At 45.1% G+C, this 19,716-nt stretch overlaps 1 protein-coding gene across 5 annotated transcripts in view; it reads left to right on the forward strand.

Annotated features, from left to right (window-relative positions):
* Nucleotides 1–2,816: 2,816 nt before the first annotated feature.
* Nucleotides 2,817–19,716, forward strand: part of NPL (N-acetylneuraminate pyruvate lyase) — a 37,131-nt gene continuing 20,231 nt past the window's right edge. For 2 of the 5 annotated variants that reach the window (XM_044267254.1, XM_044267255.1), the window contains exons 1-4: nucleotides 5,198–5,247; nucleotides 7,161–7,246; nucleotides 16,685–16,758; nucleotides 18,907–18,994. In XM_044267254.1, coding sequence (XP_044123189.1) covers nucleotides 5,218–5,247; nucleotides 7,161–7,246; nucleotides 16,685–16,758; nucleotides 18,907–18,994 — 278 coding nt within the window. In that variant the 5' untranslated portion in view covers nucleotides 5,198–5,217. Of the gene's footprint in view, nucleotides 2,920–3,154; nucleotides 3,189–5,197; nucleotides 5,248–7,160; nucleotides 7,247–16,684; nucleotides 16,759–18,906; nucleotides 18,995–19,716 lie in introns of those variants that run through there. The other 3 variants (XM_044267256.1, XM_044267253.1, XM_044267251.1) reach the window with 3 other exon arrangements.

Consider the following 19,716-nt stretch of genomic DNA (forward strand, 5'->3'; position numbering starts at 1 on the left):
CTTAGGGTGGGGGCTGGTTGCCAGGAGAATCACCCTGTGATTAAAAGGTTGAAATTTTCAGTTCCACTCGCAACCTTTTCCAAAGTTGAATTAATCACCAATGGCCAGTAATTTAATCAATCATGCCTATGTGATGAGCCCCCATAAAAATCCAAAAAGAAGGGCTTTCGGAGGGTTTCCAGTTGATGAACATGGAGATTTTAGGAGAGTGGTGCCCTTCTACTCAGAGAAAACACGGAAACTATGAGCCCTTTCCCCATCCCTTGCCCTAGGCATCTCTTTCACCTGGCTATTCCCAAGTTCTATCATTTTATAAAAGGTGATCTCTAAGTAAAATGTTTCCTTGAGTTCTGTGAGCTGCTGTAGCAAATTAATCAAAGAAGGGGTCTGGTTTATAGCCAGTGGGTCAGAAGCATAGGTAAGAGCCTGGGTCTGATGTGATGTCTGAAGGGGGGTTGGAGTGGGGAAGGCAGACTTGTAGTACTGAACCCTTAATCTGTGGAATCCGATGCTATCTGAGTAGATAGTATCAGAATTGAGTTAAATTGTAGGACACCCAGCTGGTGTCAGAGAACTTTTCTTTCTTAGTGTGGGGAATAGCCCCCACACACCGGAATTGGTACTAGAGCCTTTCAGTATCATTACAAGATGGTGAGGGGAACCCTTCTGGGAAACCACGCTTTCCCCACATCAGTTCTGGTGGCTGTGATAGGGCTCCTGTGTCCTCTCCAAGAATGGAACATGGGGCCAGTGCACCATATCCCCCGCCCCCCAAGCTCTTTTCTTCATGTCACTGAGTTTCAAACTTGAACTGTAGTGAATACAATATGATGTGGAACCCCAAAATATATTTTTCTAAGACAAAGGAGAGTTGAAGGGAGTAAATGTCCCCAAATCCCTCCCTTTTGGCCTGCAGGTGGACAAGCACTGCACTTTGCACTGTGGGAAAAAACCAAAGAAATAGGACACGGTACCTGGCTTGAGCACCTCACAGTGGAGTTGGGGGACAAGAAATAAAAGCACGAAATGTAATGATGATTAAATAATACTGTATAATGGGGCACCTGGGTGGCTCAGTGGGTTAAGCCTCTGCCTTAGGCTAGGGTCACGATCTCTGGGTCCTGGGATGGAGCCACACATCAGGCTCTCTGCTCAGTGGGGAGCCTGCTTCCCCTTCTCTCTCTGCCTGCCTCTGCCTACTTGTAATCTGTCAAATAAATAAATAAAATCTTTAAAAATAATAATAATACCGTATAACAACAGAAGAAAGGTCACAGAGTTCATTCCACTTATCAGTTAAGTGTTAGAGGACTCCCAGCCAGTAGTGAGCCGTTTGCTGCCTCTTCCAAAGACCTATTCCTTTTCTAAGACAGCTCAGGTCTTCCCCTGAAAACTTTTCAGAAACACCGTCCTGCGTCATCATACACACACATATATACATACTCATACCCTCAACCCTCTGCCCAGATTAAGGTCTTCCCCTCCCTCAGTGTTTTGTATCTTTGCACAGGCATACATATTTTTAAAGATAAATGTCTTCCCCACAATTCACTGGAGAAACTGTGAGTTTCTTAAGGGCACAGAGTGGAGGCTATTATGTGCTCCCTCCCTCATTCCAGTGGGACTCTTCCCTTCCCCACCCTCTTCTTTCCACAGCTTCTTCCACAGATGTCAGCCCTGAATGTTCATCAAGGCTCTCCCTGCCTTCTCTGGGTCCCTCCCCCAATATATTTCCTACACATCAAATCCCATTTTAGCATGTGTTTCTTAGCAAACCCTAACACATCACTAGAAGGCATTGCTTTGTACTGCCATATTTATTTAAACAGTAATTTAATCATTTAGCATATTAGTTTATTGGTCGACAGTATTAAACCTAATGTTCTATACAGTTTGGGTACTGAAATATCTAATTTTGCCTACATTAAAGTTTGACTTCCGGAAAAAAAAATTACTAACATTGTCCCATTAGGATATAACACTTTTGTCCACATTACCAGACAAACCTAGGATTTTCCCTTTCTTTTTCTGCAGGATAACAAAGAGTAGTGATTAAAAATATCACCTTCCAGACTACTTGAATCCAAATCATCTCTCAGTTACTCATGGGCCAATGGCCTTTGGCAAATCACTTAAACTCTTTACATCTCTGAATGGGATGATGCTTTTCTCAACTGTAAAATATGAACTTAAAAAACAGTAGCCACCACAAAGGATTGTCCTATGAATTGATTAATGAATTAATTTCTAGAGTCGTGTGCGATGAAAGAACCTCTAGAATGGATTTAAAAGCATGGGGCAAACTAGAAAGCCCTTTAGGAATTTTATTTCCTCTAAATGAAATAAGCTTCGGCCACTGCCTTTTATGGGAAATTGAGGTTAATTCCCCTCTGCAAGAGGGAGCGGAGGACTCGTTTCTGGCTGTGTGACTGATTAGCACGGTGTGTATTAGAAAATGAACTCTCGATATCCCTGCAAGTAGAGATATTTTGTTTAAAATTATTTCTCCCTTTCAAAACTCAACTGTTCTCCAGAATATAAAGGAAATATGCCACTTTAGTAACTAATCGGCTTTTACTATCCGTCACCTCCTTTGAACAGGAGAGCAGGTGGGGTTGGGGGCAACAGCACCAGCCTGAACTGCACAAAATCCCCGACGGGCAGGCGGTGTCCTCAGCAAGGTTCCGATACCGCAGGAATTTCAAAGCCCACAACCACGAATACCTGTTGCCGCAGGCCCTGCACAGAAGTTCAGGCGAAAGAGAGCCCAGGAGGCGTCGGCAAGCGGAAGGACCGGCCGAGCAGAAGAGGAAGAGACTTGCCCCGCTGAATCTCGGCGCGCGGCAGCACGAGCCACGGGTCCCCAGGTGCCAGCTCAGGGGCGGGCCGTCCCCTCGCCGCCTCGCCCACACCCACCAGGTAACGCCGACGGGGCGGGGCGGGGGGTCTGCACGCGTGCGCAGCGTCTCGGGGGCGCGGGGCGCGCGACTCTGCGGGGGCGCGCCTCCTCGCGCGCCGCGGGTACAGGGGCGGGCGCTGCGGCCCCGGGCCCCGGGCGTCGGGGCACGTGGTGCGGCCGCCGAGGCGACAAAGGCCGCGGCGGGGGCCCGGAGTGGCAGCGGCGGCGGCGGTGCGGGGAGCCACGGCGGGGGCTGCCACGGCGGGCGAGGTGGACCCGGGCGCCTGCGGTGAGCGCGGCTCGCGCTGGGTGTTGGGACGGAGGGAGACCACCAGCCCCCCGGGGCGTGGGAGCAGAGGACGCGGGGACGGGACTCGGGGCTGGGAGGGGGACGGGGACGGCCCGGAGGAGAGGGGAGGGCAGAAGAGCTGGGACCGCGGAGCTAGAGGAAGTGTGAACGCGACACCCTTCCGCCCGGAGCGCGCGTCCGCACCGCCGCGGGCCGAGGGACCGCTCCCCTGGATGCTTTCAGGACCGCGTAGCTTTCCCTAAGGCTCCGTCCTTAGTCCTAAGTGACCCCAGGCGGAGGTGGAGCAAACAGACTTTCGCGAGGGCCCTTGATCCAATCATTTTTATTTGTGGGAACTTGGTTATATTTCTGCATTTTTATTTTTCTGTTGCTTTATTTCTCCATTTTTTCTTTCTTTTCTACGTATTTCTCGAGTCATTCACCACACCCAGATCTGCATCCTTCTTCTCCCCCAGAGGTTGTTTTTGTTGTTGTTGTTTAACTTTGTCCTTTTAAGAGAATTGATTTAGGCAACTTGAATTCTTTGAACTAAGTGCTGTCTTCGTGCAAGGTTTCAAGAGTAATGTCCCCTCCCCAGCGTTTCCGTGTTAACATTCAATGTTCACACTAAGCCTTAGTTAGGCTGGAGAACATTCTGACCATTTGCTTGTGATGCAAGCTGTAAAGAATACCAAAGCTGGATATTACCAAGTTTATTTAAAAATTCAATTGTATGAAATAGCAACCATTATCTGTTAGTGTTGTGATCCTTTTGCCTCATCTCTTCCTGGAGTTTCAGTGTTCACAAGGTCAGCAAATTTTGCTCACTTAGTATATTGCTTTCCGCAGAAAGATAGTTTTTTTGTTTTGGTTTTTTTTAAAGCCTTTCCTGCCCCCTGGTGGCTTGCGCTGTAGAAGAAAGCCAAAAACTACCCTAATAACTGAAAAATTTTGAAGGAAAACAAGTGTTTGAGGGAATTTTGAGGAGTAAGAAATTATCTTCCTCTTGGGGAATCAGGGGACGTCCTCCAGCTTTTCAGTGAGTTTTAAAAGTTGGCTGAAGTGGGAGATAATGTCATTCCAGAAGGGAGAGCCTCGGGAGGGAGAAAGCAGGCCAGGCGTGGAAACGAGCAACAGGGATCAGCGGAGCTAGTGCACTTCAGGCATGAAGAGATCCGTGCAGAGACATACACCAGGGAGTTTGGTATTTCTCCTACGGAAGCCAGGGAGGCGTTAGTGGCATTTTCTGAGCCTGGCAAAGGCAGGACCAGAAATGTCTGTGCCGCCAGATTCACCTGGCAGTGTACGTGGGTTGGAGGAGAAGAGTGGGAATTAGCGCAGTTCCCAACTCTGACCCCACACTCCTACGGCCTCTATATTTTTGAAAATGTTTAACCAAATTGCATCTACCTGCACTTATTTTTATTTCTTTCAATCAAAAGCATGTATGAAACTACCCATCCAAGCTTCTGACAGTCCTAAGAATATCAGCGTGGTTGCCCTAAGTATGACATAAATACAGCTAAAAGCTCAGAATACAGAAGTCTGATGGGAACAGCCTGGTAGGGTTTGAATTAGGAAATTTTAGAGTTGAACTTAGCTCATGAGAGTCTTATCATTTGCACCTTCTTGAGCCCCTTTGGGCCCCTTGGACCTGAGGTTGTGCCCTTCGGTCTAGATAAGAGGTAATAAAGGGTAAGTTCTGAGAGGGGCAGTGGGGTGGGGGGGAGGGAGGATTGCAGGGAAGGAAGCTAAGAGCATTGAAACGACTTAGTCCCGGAATGGACCAGAGTAGTGAGAGTCAGAGAAGCAATACCAGTAAAGCTGAGATGACAGGAAAGAGGGTGCTGGTAAAAATAGTAATACTTGCTAATGTCCTATAGCCATCTGAGAAGACTTCCTGGTTGTACTTACTATGTGTCTAGCACTCTTGTTAATCATTCCATGAAAATTCATTCATTTTACTCTCAACAACCTCTGAAATATGACTACTATTATTTACAGGGGTGAGAACTGCCTCGCAGAGAAGATGAGTAACAGTTCCAGGGTCGCCCCACTGGTAAGCGCTGGAGTCAGGATGTCTGACTCCAGAGCTAGTGCTCCAACCCCTCCGCTCTAGGAACAAAGGAAGAAATCTTGGGGGACAAGTTGGCAGGTGTCTTGAGTTCAGACACTTGCAGGAGTGCCTGGTGAAGATACGCAGCAGGCATAGCGTCCGTCTCAGTTAATGCACAGACCTTCCTCTGGGATACACAGGGCCTGTGTCATGGCCTTGTGTTTTCTTAAAGGACCTCATTTATCTCTCAAAACCTCCTACAGGATTTTAGTCTCATCTTCACACTAGGAAAAATCAGGGAAATCCTGGAATCCCGTATATCAGGTTTTTTATATTCCCCTTTATTGCCCTTCAGTGCAGAGCAAAACTACTTGAAGGATTTGGGCTTAATTTCAGGAGCAAGTTTTGCTAGGGACACGTACCTGTTTGTAAGGGAAAGTATCACATTGGCTTTCTATAAAAGCAGTGACTTCTGCCATAGTGTGCCTGTCCATGTCTTTGTCCTTGTTTTGTCCTATATTCTGGCTGCAAGGGCTTACCAGAGCCAGAACTCTTGGGAGATACAGAAAAAGAAGATATAGTATATGTATTCTCTAAGTTTATACTCCCATTTAGAGAGTCAAAATGAACAGTTATAAAGAGCAAACAAAATGAGATCGTTTGTAATTATTACACTACGTGAGTAAAATTTAAGCGGCATTGGGTTTTTAAATATGCCAGTGACCTCAGGACTGTAACATACCCCATATTCTCTGTTACCCATAAACATCACTGGTGCTTGCTCTAAGCTGGCTCTAAGCCAGCCATCTTTTGTCCAGTTGTCACCAAAAACACTCTGATTATACTTAATTTTTTTCTGCAGTTGTTAGACTCTGCATTCGTGGCTTTGAATTTTTTATGTCTTACAGCTCAAAAAATGGTAAGACTTCTGTGATTAGTAAGTGGCAAAGCTGAGAGCTGAACCAGAAGTCGGCCTGTGGAATCCAGGCTATTGACTAGGATACTCTGTTGCCTCTCATTGCCTGTTTTCCACAACTTCTAGACTTTTTTCCACTGGCATGATATGTGTACCCTCTGTCAGATGGCGAGGGATCCTTTTGGCCCAGATGAGTGGGGTCAGGTTGAGTCTCTGAGCAGTGATCTCCCTGTCTGTGCAAGCCATCACCCAGCTACAATCTGGAAACAACACTAAGTTACCCACATATTCATCATTTTTTAATTGAACACAAAGTGTCCAGCAGGTAACTCAGTGCAGGAAAAGCAAAGGCAAGTGAAATGTATTCCCTGTCCTTGGGAGCTTGGTCTAGTCGGGGAGAGGTGAATAGACAATTATGATAGAGTTTACATGGTTTACTAGACGTAGGAAAAAAAGGGCAAAACTGGTCAAAATTAGAATATGAAAGGATAGTTAGGTAAAATCTGAAGATAGTCACCCTGAAGCCTTAAAACTCCTAAGTGTTGGTTTTAGGTGAGATTATTGCTTAAAAGAATGAAGATATGGAAAAAGAAAGGGATGTCCCTTTTATCCTGACCAAATTACAATTTAAGTAATAGTAATTTTTTATATACTTGACTTCCTGAGTTATATTCATGTTCTTTCTTGGGTTTGCTGTTGTTTACCCATGCTCTTTGAGGTTTCAGACTGCCTGATTTAGCTGTATAGATAATGTGGGAAGCCTTCTCTTAGTGCTTTCCCAGATACTGCTCCCTTCTTGTCTCCCCGCCTTCTCCTGTCTGAAAAAACAGTTTCCTCCGCAGAATTACGCTTTACATTACATTCTTTTCAATTGCTCTGTGTGTTTGTGTACTTGTAAGCATTTTTCACAGTTCAAACTGGGAATGGACTTTGCCTGGGAGTTTTATCATTAATGAACATTCCCTGAAGAAGGAGAAGACTTACACTGTATGTTTTGCAGACTTTTTTCAGCAGCTCAATGGCCTCCCCAAAGAAGAAGCTTCAAGGTCTCGTTGCTGCAACCATCACGCCAATGACTGAGCATGGGTAACTATCATTTGGGCCCTAAGGGGAATCTGTTCTCCATCAAAATGGCAGAAGTTCTCTATAGTCACAGTCACTTAGATTCTGCACCTGTGCGGTACTCTTGCCAATGGCCGCTTCTGTCAGTCATCCCTCCCCTGTACTGTCTCTGATCCCAAGTCAGAGAAGAGTCTCTGTATCACAAAGTGCAGAAAGAATGTAAGATACGGCATTCTTGCCTTTCTCCCAGGATCTATAGTGCCACGAAATAAATTCTCCTTGGATTTCATCGGAGGTCTGGCTTTCCCAAACGAGGCCAATGGAATTGCATGAGGAGAATCTCATTTTAGCAGGATTTGCTCCCAAGCCCTGGCATGGCCCCTCTAGATCCTGTCCCTAGAAAGCTGCATGATTCCATCTCAGCCTCTTCATAGATGTGAAGAAAATGTCCTCGCCTGAGGAAAGAGGGGAAGTTAGCTGCAAGGTAGACCCCTTAGTATGTTTACAGTCTCATTTCAACATGGGTTAAACCCTGGGAGCCTGTGGGAGTGGGAGGTAACCACAGATGATTGCTGAGAATTCATTCCCCAAACAAGTGCCCTCACTCCTGGGGGAATGTTAGGGCAGGCCCTTTGCTCCTGCTGTCTGCTAACGGTCACCTGCCACAGGTGTAGAACCGCTCTCTGGACATTGCCATGGATGAAGAGGGGATTTATGCACCTGGATCTAAATGCTTTTGACCCATTAGAGAGGTCAATCTACCAAAACAGAATTCTGGTTTCTTTAAGCTTCTCCTTTCTTTCTCTATAAAATACAATAATTAACCTGTGTGTTGGAGTTCTGGGTGTTAACGTGAGATAATCCATGGATAATAATGGTGCTCAGCACAGGGTCAGGAGGCCCTTAGGTCAGTATGTTTATATGAACCAGACAGGGATGAAAGGGAGCTGTGGCATTTAAGAGATCTTTCAGAAAGGCTTTTATTTTTTTGGTCTTCTGTTGCTGGATTTATAAACCTTAACCCTACCCCTTTAAAAATAAGTGAAATTTCTTTTTTTTTTTTAAGATTTTATTTATTCATTTGAGAGAGAGAGAGAGCCAGAGAGAGCACAGGCAGGGGGAGAGGCAGAAACAGGCCCCCCACTGAGCTGGGAGCCGGACATGGGGCTCCATCCCAGGACCTAGAGATCATGACCTGATCATGGAACATCTGAGCCACCCAGACACTCCAATAAGTGACATTTCTTATGACATAGTATTCTCATTCAAAGTTGGCCGCATCACAGTTTACCCTTCGATCACTGGAGTTCAAGACCTCCAGTTTCTAAGTTTCATGAAAAATCCCATCTAGCTCTGCATCAAATTCTTGCTGAGATGGCGTTTAGATTACTCAGTGATTCATAGCAATTTTTTTCCTGTTGCTTCTCCATTTCCATAAGTCCAGGGAAAGACTGAAGTCAGCTCTTTGTCGATGTTTTCGCCGCTTGTCGGCCAATAAAACAGATCATGTGATTGCATGAGCAGGCAGGATTCACTTCCTGTTACTGAGAAGGATCCTGTTTGCAGGCTAACGACAACTACATCTGGTTGATGCTGCTTTAACCTTTTTAATCAGAGCCCGCAGCCTAGAAGAGACTCCCTGAACAGGCTCGATTGTTCATTTGGGACTCACTGAGAGTTTTGGTGTGTTCTTCCTCCCTATTCTGCTGTTTCCAGGAACGTCAGGCCCTGTGTATGGAGATAAATGACTCTGTTTTCTGGGTCCTTCTCCGGTCCGCAATACCTCTGGTCCTTCTTCCTCCATTTCTGTTTCTTCTTTTTTTCATCAATTCTTTTCTCTTCTAGGATTTTCTAGGACCTTCACTTTCCTGATGTGTGCAGTCAAAATAAGAATGCATTTTTTTTGCAAGGACCTTCAGAATTAAATTAAATTGAAATGTATATCACTACAGAGCACATAGTAGGCATGTAAGCTATATTAGCTCCCCTTTCTCCCACCACCTGCTGCATTCAGACATTACTGTGGGTACAAAGCAAGATTGGATCTGAGAACAGGTGGGCATTTGCCTACTTGCCCACAGGGGAGTGTGAACTTATGACATGTTTCCAGGAGACAGAAGGGTCACATGGAATCAAATAACTGGAAATTCTGCCTCGTGACCTGCCAGTCATGGGAGCTTTCCTAACCTGGTTCGGAAAGTAAGCCATAGTCTCCGTGACTGAGAATGGCTGAACAAGAACTATTCCCCCTGCATCCCTCCCTTTTTCTTTATAATTCTAAGAAATACCAGGATGCAATTCTGAATGTAAGCTGGTGTTCTGAAGTGGGGAAGTTGTCAGGAAGAACATGGTTAAATGGATTTTAGTTAGAGTATCTGGGTTCTTGACCCCTAGCTTTACCACCAATTAGCTGTCTGACCCTGGGGAGGTCTTGTCACCTGCTAAATGTTCTCTTTCATATTCTGGAAAGAGTTCAGCCGTATCATCTCCAGGTCCCATTTGAATTCAAAGAGTGCAGCTCTCCGCTGTTACGTCATGAGGGATATTGTAGTGATCCCCAGGAAGATACACAAAGTATCTTTGGCCCTAGTCCAACCTGCACACTGCAGCCCAGTGAGCATCCTCATAAATAAATCTAATTGTGTCACTTCCCTCTTTAAGACTCTCTGCTGACCCCCTTGTGTTGAAGCCTTACTAACTCTGTCATGTGGTCCTTGGACTGTTTGCTCCGTATCGCATAGAAACCTGCTGGAAAGGCAGAATCTCAGGTCCTCCTACAAACTACTAAATCAGAACCTGCATTTTACCTGTCCCTGGGTGATTCTTTAGCACATTAAAGTCTGAGGAAAGGATCTGAAGGTAAAGGCCAGATATCTGGATTACCTCTCCTGCTACATTTCTCTTGCCCCCAGACATGTCATGTATTTTCTTCCCTCCATGCCATTACACGTTCTATTTCCTCTGCCTTTGTCTGCCACTCTGCTCTCCTCTCTCGAATCCACGTGAACACTTCTGCTCAACCATCAAAACCATCCTCTGCTGCTTCTTCCCTATTTCCTATAAAGAATTTCAGAGTCCTTCCCCCTGTGATCCCACAACAGCCTGTGCACACCTTTTCACATTACATCAGAATTATTTGTTAATGAAAATTACTATAATAACTGTTTATTAGATTCCTGCCTCTCCCAGTAGGCTCTGAGCTGCTTAACCTTATTTCACAGATATTTACTCAGCATCAGGTAATACACAAGGACTGAGCCGGTTTCTTATTTATCCTTGGGTCTTCATCATCTAGCACAGTGAATGCTAAATTTTGTTATTTCATGAGGAAAAGAAGCTAACACTGATTGGCTAAACACTACGTGTCAGTCATGCTGGCATTTTAATCTTTGTAATAACTCAATCTTTGTAATAACTCTGAAAGAGAACTGCTACCTCTTGTTTCCACAGTTGATGAGACAAGACCCTAAACATTAACACAGTGCACCCAGCCATGGAGCCAGAGAGAAACATCTTTCTCTATCCATCTCAACTCTTATCTTTCTGCAGTATTGTAGAAGATACTTGCTTTCCTTAGTTGTTTCAAGAAGTAACTTATTCCCTTGGCCAAGTGCAATCATTAAAACAGTCCATTTCATGGTCACCTGGGTGGCTCAGTCAGTTAAGTGTCTGCCTTCAACTCGGTCATGATCCCAGGGTCCTGGATTGAGTCCCACATCAGGCTCCTTGCTCAGAGGGGAGCCTGCTTCTCCCCCTCTGCCTGCTGCTCCTTTGCTGGGGCTCTGTCTCTTTGACTTTCTCTCTTTTTCTGACAAATAAAATCTTTAAAAAAAAAAAAGAGAGAAGAAAGTCCATTTCAGATTGGCCAAAATGTCAAAAAGAAAAAAAAAATGTTTTCTCCCTCAGATGCCTTTGGCTTCACCATGGAAATCCTCACAACACGCTGTAGTAAAAACAGGCTGGTTACCCCAGTCAGAAGGGGCCTGGACCGCCGGAGTTGGAGTTGTGTATTGTCTTTTGAACTGTGTCGGGAGACTGTATGACCCAGATTCCCAGAACAGAATGTTTTCTGGCAAGGCAGGGAAGTTACGGTCCCTGAATACTTCTCTGACGAAGGAGTTTTAAAGTAGCCAAGTAGTTATTTGGCCAAAAGCACAAATAACTTCCATCTGATTTTGAATGGTGAGAGTTATATGTAAAAGGCAAAAAGAAAAAAAGGAACATCAAATTTTCTGACATGTGTCCCAATTATAAGAAGACCTCCCTGGTGATTCTGTATTCTCAAATAAAGTGAAAGTCTTTCACTTTGTGTCATGCACTAGGAGAGGAAATGAACAGCAGTCGAGATTTTTCTCTGAAAAGCCACTTCTCAAAAATTCTGTTACTCTTCTGTCCTAAGAAAAGAGATACAGCCGACATGCTGTTTCAGACTGTATCCACCCGGGGCCTCAATTTATTGCAAAAATAATTGGATAAACATTCTCTCCTCTAAAAAAAAAAACAAAAAAAAAAAAAAACATTCTCTCCTCTTACATGGTTTGGAAGTAAACTGAAGTCCAAAGGTAGAGGATCGGCTAAATTCTTTTCATTCATGCAGTGAAATGCTGTGTAGCCAGTATAGGAACAGAATGTTTGAAGATGTGGGAGAATACTCAATATGGCATGCTAAGTGAAAAAATAATTACAATATTTGTACAATATGGCCATATTCATTTAAGAAAATCCTGCATTGTGTGTTTATGAATAGAAAATATCAAACTAATAAGAGTGATCATCTCCAAGGAGATAATGAGTGGGTTTTTCCTGTCCTTTTTTATTGTGTGTACTTCTCAAAAGTAAATGACAAAGCTTCTATAGCACGAAAAATTAAGAGAAAATCATGGACCTAAGGCAAAGAATCTGAACCTATGGGAGTTGAAATTAAGATACTAAATTGGAATTAAGTAGGGAAGTGACTTCAGCAAGCATTTGGTTCAGAGTCATTCAGCCCTGAAGAGGCTAATACTGAGATGTGTTCTTGGGGCTCACAAAGGAAGAGACAGGCCATGGAAAGCGAGTCCTGCCTTTGGAAGAGAACTGGCTTGTGCCATCTCTCACTTTCACGAGCAATGAGCCCCAGACCGCCATCCAATGAGGAGGAAATAATCCAATCTTACGGCTCCCACTATCTCTAGTGACTTCCAGATGGCTGATACAGTGGCTGCCCACCCACCACAGAGAGGCAGATTACAGTGGGAAAACAAGGAAGGGAACAAGGTCCCCAGAGAGAATTATCCTGCTCCTACCTTGGCCCTGCTGTTGGGGTACCTTTGTGACAGCTAGGATAACAGCTCTGGGTGATTTCCCTGCGCTCACTTGTGACTGTAGCCACTGAACAACAGTGCCAAGGACTGCAAACTTGCCCCTCTAGTCAGGCAGAGACCTGAAATCCCTGAGGTGGTCTGGGGGCTTCTGAGCCTCCAAAGGGGGCAGCCATGGCTCTTCCCCCACCATTCGGTGCTCTACAGAAATACAGGCCTGGTCTTATCAGATCTGGCTTTTCAGTTTTTTTTTTTTAACCAGAAAACAAATGTTTAATAGCATTGGGAAAGTCAAAACACATTTAGGAGCCATCTCTTTTCAACCTTTTTCTCTCTCTAAGAGGACTTGGTATTTCCAAAAAACCATCTGTCCAAGGACATTTTGGTGTGACTCTGCCACTGCCCAGAAATTCTACTGTTAGTGTCACTCTTGTAGGCTAGGGACATTTTGTAAGAAGCAACAAACTGCTTTCTTAAAGGGATAGAATGTATCACCCGTTAGCACCCCTAACCTGAGGGAAATCGTAGCTGTCATCCAACAAAGCCTAAAGGAGTAGGGGGTGAGTGTAAATAGAAGTCACTTCACTGAAGCCACAGAGAGAAGTGTGCAGTTCACTGAGGAAGGAGAAGGAACTGTGGATTTCACATGCAGGCCTACACCTGCCTAAGGGTGCAGCCAACTCCGTGGAAAGAGAAGGGCGCCAGAACAGGCAGGGCCAGACAAACAGCAACTCAAGAACGTCAGGCGGAAGGAAGTGCGCAGAATTTCATCCTGTTTATTCCATAACCACCTCCTCCTCGAAATCTCCTCTCCTGGGGTGCCTGGGTGGCTCAATGGGTTAAAGTCTCTACCTTCGGCTCAGGTCATGATCCTAGGGTCCTGGGATGGAGTCCCACATCGGGCTTTCTGCTCTGCGGGGAGCCTGCTTGCTCTCTCTGCCTGCCTCTCTGCCTACTTGTGATCTCTCTGTCTGTCAAATAAATAAATAAAATCTTAAAAAGAAAAAGAAAAAGAAATTTTCTCTCCCAGCCTCCCTAACTGGAAAGATTAGACCCTCTTCTGACTCTTCTGAATCCCTATATACTTTCTAACTCAGTCATAGCCCTCAACATACATTCCTTAATATTCTAGTTACTCTAGTCCTTAATATTCCTTAATATTCTAGCCATCTCCTTTCCTCAGTTAATAATGGAGTTTATGTAGATCCTGCAGGTGTGGAGATAAGCCGCATTGAAGGCAGAGATCACGGGGGTTTCATCCTCCTTGAGCTTCTGCACTATGCAGGTGCAGGGAAGGAATAGTCAGGTGTAAAAGGCCTTGTCCGTGCCTGCCTTCAGGAAGTCCTTGCTCTAGCCTGGAGGGGGGGCATAAACAATTTACAAAATGATCCTCATGGTAGTAGAGATGTGAACTTTGATGAGGGTATGAGGTGTATTTGAAGTATTGCCGGGTTTCATCATGAGAAGCAGTAACAGCCATACTGACCGGGCGTTTCATTGGAGCCAGGTAGAATGCGGAGCACGTGTAGTAGACCGGCCGCTAGGGGCCGGCTTGGTGGTGTAGGCCCCTCCTGAGCTTAGTGTCCACACTGGGGATATATACATACATACCCCAACAGAAACAGTTTCTCTCCTTAAGTATTTCTGAAAATAGAAACAAGCTCTCTAGATTCCCTTACCAAACGATGAAGCATTAGATTAAACCAAAAAAACACACACCAGACAGAGTACAGTACCTACCAGCCCTTGACCATCCAGACCTCTCCAGGCTCCTTCTCTGTGAAAAAGCCAGGCCCACTCTAGATGATCTTGAATACGGGGCTGGGATGGGATTGGGGAGGTGCCAGGACTTCAGTGAAAGTGCTTGGGAGCCATTGCATTGGAATCTGTGATTCCAGCATAAGCTGTGGCCACTAGGTGTTATTTCCTGTTTCCAGGCTGTGATTCGAAAGTGTGATTAGGAGCGGTTTCCTTGTTGCTTGCTTTGGTAGGGGAACATCGCAAGTCAAAATCGGGGTTTATAGCCTGCAAACAAAGCTGTTGCTGATTGTTCCTGCACCTCAGAGCTTATGGCAAGCGGTGAAGGGCTGAGGGAAGCAACCAGGAACAGGTTCCAAATGGTCAGGACTGTCCAAGGTGTGGACGTTTCAAGTTGAGCAGGTCAAGCTAACCTAAAGGAAGGTGTTGACATAGATTGTCTAGGCAGATAACTTGCCTTTCCTCCCTTTAGGTGAGAACAACTTAAGTTTGTTCCTGTCGTGCATTCAGGGAGCCTCTCTGCTCAGCAAGACTGAGAGGCCACGATTTGACATTTGAGCAAGTGGGGCAGGGAGGGCAATGTTACAGTACCATGAGCTATTATGGAGGGAGTGTGCTCCCCTTGGGGGCCTTACAACTGCCCCAAGCACACTCTTCCCAAGTGGCTGGATCAGATGTCGTTGGCATGTTGTGGACAGTGATCACCTGTGCATTCTTTGCTTTTATCCCTTCTGTTCCTGTTACCTTTGACAAATACCTTTTGATGTCTTTGTTTTCTGTATGCATCCAATTTTTTTGTTCTGTTTTGGTTTGTTAAGGAATACAGAAAGTAAAAGGATGTTAATAAGCTTGAAATTAAACAAGGATTCTCGGGCCCCCACTGACAAAAATGTAAATGGAGCCTACTAGTACTTTTTGTCCTTGGCAATATAACCATGGCTTTGGTGACCTATGACACCCGTTAGAGCCAGAGCCATAGTTTTCCTTTGGATTTTCACTCTCCACCCCGTTGTCCCCCCTTGCATTTTGGTTAAGAACAGGTCACTTTATATGATGTGTGTATGTCAATTTCTAGATTTTAAAAAATCAATGTGATTTTAAGGAAAAGAACCCTTATTGCCTTAAGCATCAGATCCTTACAAGGTCTTTGCCCTTCAGACCGCTGAGTATATGCACATCCCAGGGGGATCTTGTTACAACGCAGATTTTGACTGGGTAGGACTGTGTGGAGCCGGGGACTGTGACCTTCTTGCAGGCGCCCCAGATCCCTATGCGGCTCTTCCACAGACTGTGCTTTGAGAAGCGGTGAGAGCAAAGTTCCTCTCCAGTGTAATCCTCATTGATTAAAACTGGCAAATACCACTGAAGCTTTCATTTGCTGTCACAAACATTAAGTGCAAAAATTCTTAAATTTATTAAGATCGGACTTTCCTATCTTGTAAGCCTAAAAAATGTTTGCTTTTCACCAAGTGGAAAATATTAAATTCTCATTTAACCATGGCCCCAATCATCCTTCTTCCCCCAAAAGGGCACAAGATTATTAAATAATTAATTTTTAAATGTTACTCGTGGGGATGTTTACATTTACAGGGGGTAAAGCCTTTGTGATAAAATAATGTTGTTGCTTATGTCAGTGAGGCATCTAAGGAGAAGTAGAGAAATCACCAGGCTCAAAACAACAAGGAACAATCCAGGCATTATTTAGAGCAAGTTAAGTATTTTACAAATTGGCCAAGCGGAATTTTTTTTTTTTTTTCATTCAACTTAGTTAATATATAGTGTATTATCAGTTTGGGGGTAGAGGTGAGTGATTGATCAGTCGCATTCGACACTCAGCGCTCTTTACATCAAGTGCCCTCCTCAGCGCCCATCACCGGTTACCCCATCCACCCACCGCCTTCCCTCTAGCAATCCTCAGTTTGTTCCCTATGGTTTGCCTCCCTCTCTGTTTTGGTCTTATTTTTCCTCCCCTTCCCCTATGTTCATCTGTTTTGTTTCTTAAATTCTGCATATGAGTGAAATCATATGGTATTTGTCTTTCTCTGACTGACTTATTTCACTTAGTGTAACATGGCTGGGTGGACTTTTATTTTATTTATTTATTTATTAAGATTTTATTCATTTATCTGACAGAGGGAGAGAGATCACAAGTAGGCAGAGAGGCAGGGGGAAGCAGGCTCCCCGCTGAGCAGAGAGCCCGATGTGGGGCCCGATCCCAAGACCCTGAGATCATGACCCGAGCCGAAGGCAGCGGCCCAACCCACAGAGCCACCCAGGTGCCCCCGGGTGGACTTTTAATAACTATTAACAAAAGAGTAGTTTATAGATTTGAGGAGTGGTCGAATAATAATCTGAAGACTAAATATGCTTTTTTTCCCATTTTTTTTTTTCCTGTGTCCTGTAGAGAAATCAACTTTTCAGTCATCGGTCGGTATGTGGATTATCTTGTGGAGGAACAGGGAGTGAAGAGTATTTTTGGTGAGTCATCTTCAGACATTTCTCTAGACATCTCTATCCCGGTTCTTAGAAAGCAGCTCTCACCTGGTTGCTAGTTAGGAGGTCACAGTGTCTTGTGTCATAGGTTATGACAGAGCCTGGCTAAGCTAAGTAAAATTTGTGAATCTAGAGACTCATCAGTTTTAGACCTGGAAAGCACCTCAAGAGATTTCCTAGTTTGGTGGTATACCTTCAAAACAGATAAGGTATTATTTTTAATCCCACCTTGAAGAAGAAAATCTATGGCTCAGATGTATTTAGATGTACTTCGGGTGCCTAAAGGCACTTAGCCAAAAATGGTAGAGGAACGGTGAAATCTAGACTTCTGTCTCTTAAGAATGGGCTTTTTTGTGTCTCACCCAGACCTTTTATGTGGTGACTGTGGAGAGACTCTAAAGGCAGCACGCGAAAGACTCCCAGGTCCAGCATTTACACTCACTTATTTCATAGCCGATGGATTCAAATCACATCTTGTACACCCAAGGCCTGAGAACTGTACTTACCTGTGACCGAGTTGCCCCTTGTGCGGTGTTGTAGGTGATTGGCCCCTTAGACTGGACACCACAGCTTTTTTCTTTTTTTTTTTTTTTTTAAGATTTTATTTATTTATTTGACAGAGAGAGATCACAAGTAGACAGAGAGGCAGGCAGAGAGAGAGAGGGAAGCAGGCTCCCTGCTGAGCAGAGAGCCCGATGCGGGACTCGATCCCAGGACCCTGAGATCATGACCTGAGCCGAAGGCAGCAGCTTAACCCACTGAGCCACCCAGGCGCCCCACCACAGCTTTTTTCTAAGCTGCTGCTCTACCAGCAGGGGTCCCTCAAGAACTGGAAGCATAAGATCATAATTGAGTCAGGTCAAAACTCTGTGAAAAGGCAGTCAGGGCACATGTCAAAACCAGAACCTGAATACAGAACCACTTGGTGTGCCCCTACGGCTCCAAGCCGTGGCCAGCAAAGACTGATTGTTACCCTTCAAAGGGCCTCAGATCTCCCCTGGGTATCGGGAAGAAGTAGGAACATCCCTACTCCTACAGCACACTGGAAGTTTCTTAAGACCCCAAAGGAGTGATAAAAACACTCTTTCCTACTCTCACCCCGCCTTCTCTACCCCAGTTGAGTGCTCAGTATTTGGAGATCCAAATCCATTAGGGCCCAGTAATGTATCTTAGTGCCATTTACATACTTTCTGTGATCCATTAAGAGATTATCATATTAGAAGGGAAAGTTTTTAAATAAAATATTTAAAAAAAAAAAGGGGGGGGGGTGCCTGGGTGGCTCAGTGGGTTAAAGCCTCTGCCTTCAACTCAGGTCCTGATCTCAGGGTCCTGGGATTGAGCCCCGCATCGGGCTCTCTGCTCAGCAGGGAGCCTGCTTCCTCCTCTCTCTCTCTGCCTGCCTCTGCCTACTTGTGATCTCTCTCTGTCAAATAAATAATTAAAATCTTTAAAAAAAAAAAAAAGGAGGGAAAGTTTTGGAAACACACAGCTTTGGATTCAAATCTATTTAGTGATTCAGAATCTCATCTTTGCATCTATAAATGAGAAGAGTCATTTGCACTTTGCAGGGCTGTTGTGAGAATGAATAGCTGTTATAAGAGTGCTTAAATAAGAAATATTAATATCCTTGGTGTTTTCTTATGAATTATCATGAAAAATTTGTCCTAGAACGCTACCATCATGCTAAACTATAGAGTGAGGTCTTTGTAGATCTGTAGTACGCACCACTGTCCTTATGATCCCTTTGACAGCCCAGGATTGGGTGGTGGTGATTTTCCTGCTATTCAAGCCCAGATAATAAAATTAGGTGGTGTGATTGGACATTTGCCTAAAATGAGGGCAGTTATCTCAGTCTGTGTTCAAATACTCACTCTCCATCCCTAATCGCAAGGGTGGATTTGTCATTAGAAGTCATAATTAAGCTTCCCACTGCTTGGAACAAGGTGAAGATGGAAAGAAGAGAATCTTAGATAAAAATGGAAACGTGGCATTTCCCCTCTAGATTCCAACCTCTGATCTGTCCCCACGTCCCTTCCCCTAAGCAAGGAATTCTGACCCTGCACTTCCTGTGTCCATGTTGGAAGAGCAAAAGGAATGGGTTGGCCCCACTCACTGACTCTCTGTTTGAAACAGTGAATGGCACGACGGGAGAAGGCCTGTCCCTGAGCATCTCAGAGCGTCGCCAGGTCGCAGAGGAGTGGGTGACCCAAGGGCGGAACAAGTGAGTGGCATCATCAGGATGAGGGCACCCTTCCACAGAGCTGCCTGGAGGATGGCTCTTTCCCGATGACACAGCCTCCCACCTTCTGGCCAGAGGTCAGGCTTGAAGCATGGGGATCCTGGCGCTGTGGCAAGGAGCTGAGGCAGAGGAGTGCCCCTCTTTTCTGGGTGGAAGGGCAGCCAGACTACGAGGCCCACCCAGCTCCCAAGGGGGCCATTTGAAAGCTGGAAGCTGCCCCTTATCTACCTAAAAGCTGGCCCCATTGGGTTACTTGTCCTTGGGCTGAGGGAATAAGAGGGGAAGGGGCTGGTGACGGACTGTGCTGTCCCCTGGCTCTTCTGAACAACTCATTCCCCTCCCAGGATGGGTTCCTGATGCTTATATCCGCTCTGTGTGCTCTGTGGAGCTCTCCACGGTGCTTCCTTTTGTAGTCTTAGGGACCCAGTTCATGCCATGGCAGACAAATAGAGCAGGATCAGTTCCATAAGTACACTCAATTAACTTTATCTGTTGTCTGTTCTGTTGTGTGTTACTATGCTCTGTGCCCTACAGGGGAGATGAACGCTCTCTGACTTTAGCTTGCTTGCCATCCAATGGAGAAGTCAGATCATGAAATTTAACACTGATTCTTCTGATAAATAGCATAAAAAGGGATCAGAGAAGGCAATGATTGATGTTGCCTTAAAAGGAGGCAAAGATTAGAGGTACGTCCCAAGCGAGCC

This window comes from Neovison vison, chromosome 10 (assembly GCF_020171115.1).
Source record: "Neovison vison isolate M4711 chromosome 10, ASM_NN_V1, whole genome shotgun sequence".
NCBI lineage: Eukaryota > Metazoa > Chordata > Mammalia > Carnivora > Mustelidae > Neogale > Neogale vison.